Source organism: Nicotiana attenuata, unplaced genomic scaffold (genome assembly GCF_001879085.1).
Source record: "Nicotiana attenuata strain UT unplaced genomic scaffold, NIATTr2, whole genome shotgun sequence".
Lineage (NCBI taxonomy): Eukaryota > Viridiplantae > Streptophyta > Magnoliopsida > Solanales > Solanaceae > Nicotiana > Nicotiana attenuata.
In genome coordinates, this window is record NW_017672700.1 from 65998 (window position 1) to 76520 (window position 10523).

A 10523-nucleotide genomic window follows, 5' to 3' on the forward strand; every position below is an offset into this window, starting at 1 on the left:
ATAAGTTTTAATACAATGAACCAAATATCTACCGAAATAACCCCTACCCTACTTTACGATCTCTCTATAACTTGGATATTAACAAAATGGCACTTAAGGTTAAATTATTTAATTTGATGTAAACAATGTGTGCATGCAATTTTTTTGCTGATTCTCCTTTTCCCAAAGCTCCTCTAGTGAAAAGAAAATATTCAGTGAATAAAATATTGATGTATTGTGTTACCACTAATTTCTTCATTAAAAAAAATAATGTATGGTGGCAAAAGAGTAACAGTACTATAACTCTACTAGTTTCCGAAAGATAAAATCACTTATAAAAAGGACTTATATACGGCTTGTTTTCCAATTTCAAGTTTGAAGGTAAAAATTGCACGGGGCGTCCTATTTGGTCGCCTCCATTTAATTTATACTTATTTTTTTTAAAAGTTTTAACTTGTATCCACTTTTTAAACAACTTCAACCCCCTTTCTCCTCCTCCTTCTCCTCCTTCGTTTTCTTGTTCTTGTTCTTGTTCTTCTTCTTTCTTCTGCTTTCTCCTCCTCGTTCTCCTCCTTCGTTTTCTTGTTCTTCTTCTTCTTCTTTCTTCTGGTGCTGTTGGTGCTGCTATGAAACTTCAGTTCATGGGATGATTGCCATAAGTATGTTTATCAGATTATTTAAAAATAAATTATAAATAACTACGTAAGTTAGTAGACAATAATTTGTGAATATTTCCACGTAATTCTGTTCTTTTCACGTTTATTGTTTCCAAAATTTATGATTTAGATATTGTTGGCAATCTGATTATTTTATAGTAGTAATACACTATGAAAGAATAAGGTGATTATTTATCTAGTATGTTAGAAAGCTTTTTCAAAAACTTCAGCTTATATAGTGCTGAAGTTTTTACAAATGAATTAAATAACTTCAGCATCTTCTGTTGAAGTTTTCGAAAAAGTTTTACGACAAAACTAATGAATCCAGGACAAAAAAACTTCAGCTTTTAGTGCTGAAGTTTTTACAAATGAACTAAATAAATTCAACATCTTCTGCTGAAGTAAAAAGCTTATCCATGACAAATGCTGAAGTTTTTATAAATGAACTAAATAACTTCAGCATCTTCTGCTGAAGTTTTTGAAAAAGCTTAATGACAAAACTAATGAATCCAGGACAAAAAAACTTCAGCTTATTTAGTGCAATTACAAACAAAAACTTCAGCAAATAGAGAACAAAACTTCAGCTACTATGCTTAAGTTCAGCAATTACAAACAAAAACTTCAGCACACTTGCTACTTCAGGCCCGTCTACTATAATGCTGAAGTTTTGCGTGATTACCTTTGCTACTTCAGCCCCATATGCTGAAGTTACGCGAAAAAGTGGGTACGTTTGCAATTTTTTTTGCAAAGCGGGCACAAGTTAAAACGTGACCCAAAAAGCGGGTATAGATGCAAAGCCCAGTTTGAAGATCAAGAAGTGAATTAGTTGGGCGTTTGGACATAAGAATGGTAAAATTCCAAAAAAAAAAGTGAAAAAAATTTTCAAGTAAAATTTATATTTGAATAATAGAGTTGTGTTTGAACATGAATAAAATTTTGGATTGTTTTTAAAGTTTTGTGAATGATTAGAGTGAACATTATAAAAAATTGTTGTTTGGAGTTTTTAAAATTTTCGAGAAATTCTAAAACTCATCTTTAAGTGAAAATTAAAATTTTATGGCCAAACATTAATTTCGAAAAAAGTGAAAAATTCTCGAAAAAAATTGAAAAATTGTTATGTCCAAACGGGCTCTTAATCTAATATCCTTCAACAGATTTTTTTGCTCATTAGCAATAATCTTGGAGCAACGATAAAATTGTCCCTGTGACCTATAATCTACAGGGTCGAGCCATGGAGCAACCATTAATGCTTGCATTAGGATAGGTTGTCTACATCACACCCTTGGGATGCGGCCCTTCCTTGGACCCTGCATAAACGCGAAACGTCTTGTGCACCGGGCTGCACCTTTTTTTTTAGGCAATAATCTTTTATGAAAAATAAAAAGCACCATGTCATTTTCAAAAGAAGCACATGAGAAAGCCTGTATATAACCAGAAATAAGGCTGTCTCAGTCTGAATAAGGCTTTTCTTAAGGACACTGTACATGGTATAACCAAGATTTAAAACTGAGCCAAGTTCCTAGAGTTCAACATTGAATAAAACCAGAATTAATCATTTCATCACCTCTGAGTAACCCTTAATTTCTCCAGTATATCGGCCCGCTGTGAAGAAACAAACCATCAGGGTATTTATGTGAACAAATCAACATATTCAGAAGAATGCCTTTTGTTGTATTGTAGCAAGCTTGCATATGTTCGATCCCAGATTCCGATGTAAAGAGACTCATCATCTGGACTCAGAGATACCCCAGATATCTCACCAAACATGTCAATTTCTTGACGTTTCTGGTAATCCGCATCAGTATTATAAATATGGACAAAATCTGCAGGTTCAGCCACCACCAAGAACCGCCCGTCTGATGAGTAACGAAGAGATCGGACAGCACCCATGTTTCCCTTCAGCACTGCTGTAGGCGAGGACAGGTTTCTCAAGTCCCAAATTCGGCAAGTTTTATCTTGATTCCCGGTGGCAAAGGTACGGCCATCGGGGTGCCATGCAGAAGCAAAAGAGTAGTCTAGATGACCAACAATTGAGCCAATCGTCTGATACAGTAAAGAACTTCTATTAGAACGAATTGATAGGATTCGTAAATGGAGGACTCACCATGAAAATCCAAAAATAAAGGGACCGCGGGATATCTTTAAAATAAATAAGAACCTAGAAGTCAACAGAATAGGCATTTCGACAAATTCTTATCAGCTCATATGGATGTGCATGGTAAAATGCAAGAAACAAATAGAAGTGGAACTATTTGCAATTGCTTCATAGATTTCTGCCAAATAATCATCTCATTATGAAAGCAGCAGAGAGATGACCAAACATACTTCAGAATCTACTTTCTAAACTAAGAACTGATATGAGGTAAGCACATGATAAAGAACTTGACATTTCATCTGATTTGAAGGTAAGTATTCAATACCTTTCCATTGCAGGAGTCAACAAGTAAACCATTGAGATCATCCCCGACAACAGTAAGAATCTTGCTATCTGGGCTCATTGAAGTGTGCTGCATAAATAACCAATGAAATTACGAATGCATGAGAGTGAAAAGTACCAAAGACACATGCATCCCAAACAAAATCATATGACATCAAGCATGTAGAGTAACATTATTTAGTCCAGCAGAAAATCAGATGACGGAGGATATCCTTATTTGGATAGATAAACTTTTTTCATGAACAATAACAAAAATATTTTTAAAAGTGTTCACAAAGTCTACGATGGGATGTCAATTACAACGCTTCCCGCCACAGAACACAAAAGGTAAACATGAAGAATAAAAAAAGCAGTAAAAGGTAGATAAGAAACTGACATTCACTGGCCACGGGAACCGGAAGTGGTTCATAAGCTGAAATTTTTCCATGTCATACTCTCTCACACCAGAATCATTATTGGCTGCCATAAAATGAAGCCCACCACTGCAAAACAATTTAGATATACTTTTCAATCAGTTAAATTTCAAACTAGCCCAAAAACTGATGTTACATTCACTCTTACCTCGTGCTTTCATATATCTCGACAGCATTTGTGATAGCATTCTCCTCATAAGTAGTCCTTGCGCAGAAGCTTATACCTGGCTTATCCAAACACTGCATTATTTGAAGCTAAGTTAAGCAAGGATAACAAAGTCGTATGTAGAATAAAGCTTCTGTTCTTCTTCCATTCAAATTTAATTATCTCAGTTCGTGCTGATTTAGAAATGGATAATCTTTTCTCCTACAGAAACAGAGCAACCAAATACCAGTTGTCCGCCACCTTCACCCCTTCTATTTGTATTTCAAAACCAGCACTCTTCCGCTATCAATAGTTAATAGAGAAGCAAGAAAGTATTAAAAAGAAATGCTCATGAATGACGCTAGAGAAAAACTTGAAGGAGCTTGCCCATAAGTCAACATGACCCTACCCTCCGATCTCTAACTTAATCCACCTATCCATGTGTTTGATTATTGTAGAAGCAGCAAGAAAGCACAAGAAAATAACTTTCTAGTAAAAATCTGTTTGCATTTGATTAACACGAAAAGTGATCCCATGCTTTCTTGCATTATTGTCCAGAAATTTTTTTCACAAACGACTCCTGGAAACTCAGTCCAAAAAGTTAGCAAAAGCTCAAATTGCCAATATACTGTATCTTCATTTCACTTTGGCCACTTCCTCTTTGTTATCTAGATTATAGAGCACCTCTGATGTAACAACAACAATCAGAAAGTTCTGAAATTTTCATTTCAAAAATGATCTACTATTCTTAATATGATAAACTAAACAACTCTATATCACAATATTATTTATCAAAGTTATAACAATCATAAATCCATATTGATTTTATATCTATATATTGTTAGGCGGTTAAAATAAGTCAAATAAACATTTGTAAGAAAGTCAATTTCCAGTTCCCCTCTTATTCATGAATCTTCCGGGAAACCTAATTGTCCCATATTTACCTGACATTCAGAACAAACCCAAGGAAGAAGGTTGAAGAACTACGAGCAAATACAATAAAATCTAACTGACCTTGCAAATGAGTTCTCCTTGGAAGCCCCCAGCAACCATAAACCGATTCTTCACTGCCATTGTGCTGATCTGGGTTTGTGTTAGACCTTCTAACAAACTTCCTGCATGTTTCTAGAGGCAAAAGTAACAAAGAGTAGGTAAGACAGAAGCAATAAGAGAAGAAACAGCAACTAACATTGACATCCAATTGGAATCAAAGAAAAAATCTTGAAAAAAAAAACTCAAGAGGGACTTCTAAAAGTATTCGTTTTCTAGGTACTCCTTCAAACCCCACCAAAACACAAACAAAAGAACGAATTGATCAGACACAAAGACATAAAAAATCCTCTTCCTGGAAACATGACATCAACATAAAGGAGAAGAACTACAGGCATCCTAGAAACTAAAATGGAAAAGGAAGCAACACTACTAAGTGTACTATTACCTCTGATGGTGCTATGTGTCCAGAGAAATCGAGGACTTCTGATAGATTTTGGGAAATGGATGACCAGTGCATAAGTGAGTAGTTCGAAATAAGATACACGTCATGTTTTGAAGTAGCCCACACCAAGTTCCTTAGCTGCAAAAGAAGTGGCATAAAGAGATCATCAAAATCATCCTCTTAGCAAAAAAGAAGCATTATTTAGGAGGCAAAGACCATAGAATAAAGAAGAAATACGTAGTTAACAAATTCTGGTTTGATAAGTAACTGCAGTCAAGAAGTTAATGTAAGAGCATTGGACATGAGATGGATATCCTCCAGCAATAATTTTTTGTCTTAGCACGGTCAAGATTCAAAAACACATCCCAGTTCCTTTATTTTTTACCAGTCCCTAATTGAAGAGGAAGAGGAGACTTCCCAGCTAGATTTAGGCATAGTTTTCTGCACGCTTACTCAAGTTTTCTTGTCATATTCAACTGCTTGAATGTATTGTAGTGCTAATATTGATGAAACTAATAGAGTATGTTCTTTTATTAGCGAGAGATTTTGAGGTTTCCTATTCACACAATATATTTGGTTCTTTTGCACTATATCAATTTTCATAATTCTCATGTGCCAATTATTTTAGACCCTTTTCAATGTAGCTACTCTGTATTACAACTACCCCATTATTTTAGACCCTTTTCAATTGAAAGATCTTCCAAACCCCTTTTTTCCCTTCTTCATCTGGGTTCAAAAAACTACTCGCTGCCCTCTAAACAACTGAGACTTCTTAGCATTTTGAGTTTTTGTTGGTTGATGAGTTCTTTCCAGAGAAATAGATGAACAAAGTATACAGTGGCTGGCTACCTAAAGCAAACAGATCGCGCAAAGCTAGGACATTCGCTTATAAACTGTGAACTTCGATACCTGGTAGTGACCTTGCTGTTTAAAATGTTTGTATGTTGACTTCAAAATTGTGATTAAGTTCAGGTTCAAAAGGAATTGTGATTGAATTAGTGATGGTAAGTGCTTGTATAATTGTTTGCGGGTGGGTGTTTAATACTGCTGACATGGGGTTTATCTCTGTGTTGACTAATATGTAAGCATTGAAGAGATATCGCATAATATTCCAGTCATACATAATTGATGGTTAAATGTTCATATTTGAACCAAAGGACCAAAAGTGATATTTTCTCTAATTCCAAATATTGATAAGTTACTTTCCACACATTTAACATCTCAAGAGAATAAAGAGAACCTCTTTATTGTCCACACAACCACGTACATTGGACTGACAGTTCGCACAGTAACACCGAGTACACAGGCACACAAATAAGGAACCAGGGTGCTCTTCTTATCAGATATCTCAACACTCAATCGCGCATAATCATTTCTTGTCTTAGAGTAACCAAATTTTAGAAAAAGAAAATTTCGTCTCGTTCAATTTCGACTAATCCCTATTACTGAAGAGGAAAAGAGTAGACTTCCCTACAAGACTTAGGTACGGTCTACTGGATTCTTACTTAACATTTCCTGTCATTTTCAAATTGAATTGCTTGAATTTATTGCTGGTAATGCTAAAATCTATAAAATTAGTAGGATATGTTCTGTCTTTCTTGTGTAGTTTCCTTTACATATACTATAATATGGTCTCCTAACTCCTAAGTGCTCTTTTTTTTTATAAGGTAAGATATTATTTTAAAGGTACCAAGATGGTACAAGTTACATCAGTCCAACATCTGCCACTAACATGGCAACTACAAATCTCCTATCTCTTCAAAAAGTCCAAGTATTGCTCCACATTTTCAATACTACTCCTACTACACCAAAAATACAAGTCCAAAAGACAGCTATTTATAATTCTGAAAACATGTTGTCTTCTCCCTTCAAAACAAACACTATTTCTTTCCAGCCATATGGACATTGTCCATAAAACACACAAAGGAATTGTCCTCCATACTTTTGGTTCCTTTTTTCCATTTTCTGATGATGCCATTGTTCCAATAAGCTCTTAACACTGTTAGGTATTACCCACTCAATGCCAAACATGTTTAAAAAGAGCTCCCAACACTGTTTTGCCACCCTGCAATGAATAAAGAGATGACTGACTGTCTCTATTTCTTCTTCGCACATATAACATCTGTTGCTTAGAGAAAATCCTTTCTTTGCAGATTCTCCTGAGTGAGACATGCTCCCATTACTGCAACCCATCCAAAACAAGCAACTTTAACAGGTGCCTTTGTCCTCCATATAGCTTTCCATGGCCATTCTATTTCATATAATCCTTGTTGTTTCAGTAATTAATCGTAGCATCCTCTGACTGTGATTTCCATCTTTTCAAGCTGCCCAAATCAATGAATCTCTCCTATTTTATCTTCCAGTGTTAAGGAGTTGCATCAAAACATCAACTGAGCAAACTCCTCTATCTCCCAATCCTTAAGAGCTTGTTTGATCTAACATGAAACACCGGATTTTGGCAAGATCAATTGCACTTCCACTATCACTGAAGAGTTTACAGTTGTCTTGCTCTTTACCCAGCTCTTTCAGGAAATTCTTCAGCCAAATAATCTTTTTTCCAGCTTCTGAGACTGCCATGTGCTTCAGTGGTAGACAAGCAACACTCTTATGAAGTCTAAACATTCAACTAACAACAATACCTCCCAAAAGTGAACACATAGCCTGTGGTACTTTTCAGTGGTATCGCGAATCCATTTTACACCTTCCCAATGCTCCTTTCCTGGTTCTAACATGTATCTACTGACAACTCAACTGTATGGGCTATGTCAGGCCTAGCACAAACCATAGCATACATCAAACTTCCTACTGTTGAAGCATATGGTACATTAGACATGTACTCTTCATCTTACTTTGGCAATTGCTCTTTAGACAGATTGTGGTGGCTTCCTAGACCCAGAGAATTGCTTCTGGTTTTTGCATCATGAAGACTAAACCTTCTTAGTACCTTTTGTATGTATTTTACTTGAGACAGATTTAAGGTTCCTTCAAACCTGTTTCTGCTAATCTTCATCCCAAGCTTTTGCTTAGCTGATCCTGATCCTAAGTCTTCCATTTCAAAATCAAGGCTCCACACTAGAGAATAACATATCTTCTTTTTTCTTTCTTGATGTATATGGATATGAGACGGAGATTGATGGGAACAAACTCATATGTAAAAAAGAAATATAAAAAGACAGAGAAAGAAAAAAGACAAGAGAAAAAAGAAAGAAAGGTAAGAAAGAATGACAGAGGGTCAGGATAGATAGGCTGCATAGTCTGAAGAAAGAAATTGGCACACCATTGTGGTGCCGTCCTGCCGCGCAGAAATAAAGTTTCTGGGTATTCACATCTTCAATGGAAATTTTTCAGCTAACCCATATGCTCCTAATTTGTAAACCATCATTGCAATTTTTTTTTCTCTCTCTGTAATAATAAAGCTATTCTCTGTATGCAGTGAGTAGGCAAATTGCTGAACCACGCAAATCTTATCTTGTGCAATTTGATGCTTTTCTCTTTTTGTTAACATATGAGTTTGTTCCCATCACATGCCTATGTTCTACCACAAAAATACCATCGACACTTCCATGGAAAAAACAAAATTTCCTTTTTTTTTAGCTTTCATAAGGCATTCGAAGAATATAAAGACAATAAGTTTGCATTATGTTGTTTAGGTTAAAAGTATTGTTGCATCCAAGTAAAAAGCTGAACATATCTAATAGGGAAGCATAAAGGAAGAACGATACATCTGATAAGCTATGTTGCTCAGACACTCAGAAGATGTCGCGGGGTGCGTATTGGATCCTCCAAAAGTAGTGTATTTTTGGACGATCCGACACGGGTGCGGCAACATTATTGGAGAGTCCGAGCAACTTAGCTGATAAGCTCACTTGAGAGAACTGTTTACTACTAACCAAAATTACCCAATGTGATTATAATATTTACCTAATCTGTAACAAATGCATACCTGAAAATGAAGTATGGTAGGCTTCACCAATCTTGTATTGTAAAAGAATTCATAATAGTTGCCACCCTTTTTAACCTGCTTACATTCCTGGCAAAGCAATCACATAGAAGATCAAAAAAATTTAAAATTCTACTTTGGCAATACAGAATTAAAGTCCTAACTTTCCTTAAAAGAAATAGAGAACGGAAGATACAGACCTTATCTACAGCTTCTCCCGACAAAGGTATGTTTTCATAATTTCTGTATTGTTCTAGCCTTGTCAATCTGTAGCTTTGCCTGGTTATATTCAATCTGTCCCATGGAATACCTTGTATATCTTTCCCTTTCCTTGATTGTGCAGCAGATGTATCAGTCCCTTCTGTTACCTACCCAGTTTCACAAATTTAAAAAAAGTAAATTGAGTACACCGTTGATATACGACACCAAAGTAATCAAATATTCATGCATTCACTTGATGTGTAGTCATTTCAATAATTCAAGGTAACTAAAAAACAGATCGAAATACCAAAAACTCATCTCGGTACTATAGCACCTGATGAAATAGGACATTTGGAAAAAGTACTCAATGTGAAAAGAAAGGTAACAGGACTATGTCAAATTAAATAAGTGCTTGGCTGTTTATCAATAGAACTTTCAAACGAAGAAAATCTCTAGGAGGTACATGCTTTGCTGCCAAAAATTACAAAACCATAAAGCAAAACAAGAGTGCAGAATCCAATATACGCCGAAACAATTATTTGCTAAACTGCTAGACCACCTGAAAGACAATACTTTTCAACACTACATCAACACCAAAACAAAAAGGAGAAGAGAAGGGAAGCATATTACAGACCTAATATAACTAGATAAACATGTTCTCTCTCTAACAGATTGAGTTTTAGATGATGTGATCAACATCTAACATGGCATCATAGCAGACAAAGGTCCTTGATTCAATCCACACTGGCAGGCATTATTAACAAAAGGAACTTCCACACACTCGGGCCAAAGAAGAATGAGTCGGGCCAGAACATAGGACATGTCGCAAACCTAATATAAACAGATAGACGAATTCTTTTTTTTGATAAACGAATTCTCTCTAACAGGTTAAGCTTTATGTTGAGGTGGTCACTCAATTCAACCGCATTAAAGCAAAACTCAATACAAACCAGAGAATAGGAATAAGTAAAAGTGTATATGTACTAACCAGCTCAAAGTCATCAAGATTCGTATCCTCACGGTAGAAAACCTCTTCAAATTCATCCATTGAATCTGCCATCTCTTCATCAAGACTCATGTAATCCAATCGGTCAATCCTTTGGTAAGCCATGCTTTCCTGCAAAACCCTTCAACCCTGAGTTCAAGAAAAGTCCAGCAAAACCAAACACACAGTTTTCTCAGATATAGAGACAAAAAAATTAAAAGCCCCAAATTAAAACAGACATAAAAGGAGCAGAAAAAAAAGAAAAAAACAAAAATGTCAGCATTCTCATATCTCTAGGTGAAGAACCCAAATTGCTAAATTGGAAATCGCTC

General features: G+C 35.6%; 1 protein-coding gene across 2 annotated transcripts in view; it reads right to left on the bottom strand.

The window, feature by feature from the left end:
* Positions 1-2030: 2030 nt before the first annotated feature.
* The window catches only part of LOC109214174 (uncharacterized WD repeat-containing protein C2A9.03-like), a 9211-nt gene continuing 718 nt past the window's right edge, over positions 2031-10523 (bottom strand). The window contains exons 2-10 of one of the 2 annotated variants that reach the window (XM_019378066.1): positions 10195-10341; positions 9206-9373; positions 9009-9095; positions 5069-5203; positions 4645-4755; positions 3634-3725; positions 3449-3554; positions 3056-3142; positions 2031-2678 (exon numbers count right to left, since the gene is read on the bottom strand). In XM_019378066.1, the coding sequence (XP_019233611.1) occupies positions 2265-2678; positions 3056-3142; positions 3449-3554; positions 3634-3725; positions 4645-4755; positions 5069-5203; positions 9009-9095; positions 9206-9373; positions 10195-10317 (1323 nt within the window). In that variant the 5' untranslated portion in view covers positions 10318-10341 and the 3' untranslated portion in view covers positions 2031-2264. The remainder of the gene's footprint in view (positions 2679-3055; positions 3143-3448; positions 3555-3633; positions 3726-4644; positions 4756-5068; positions 5204-9008; positions 9096-9205; positions 9374-10194; positions 10342-10523) is intronic. The other variant, XM_019378065.1, reaches the window with a different exon arrangement.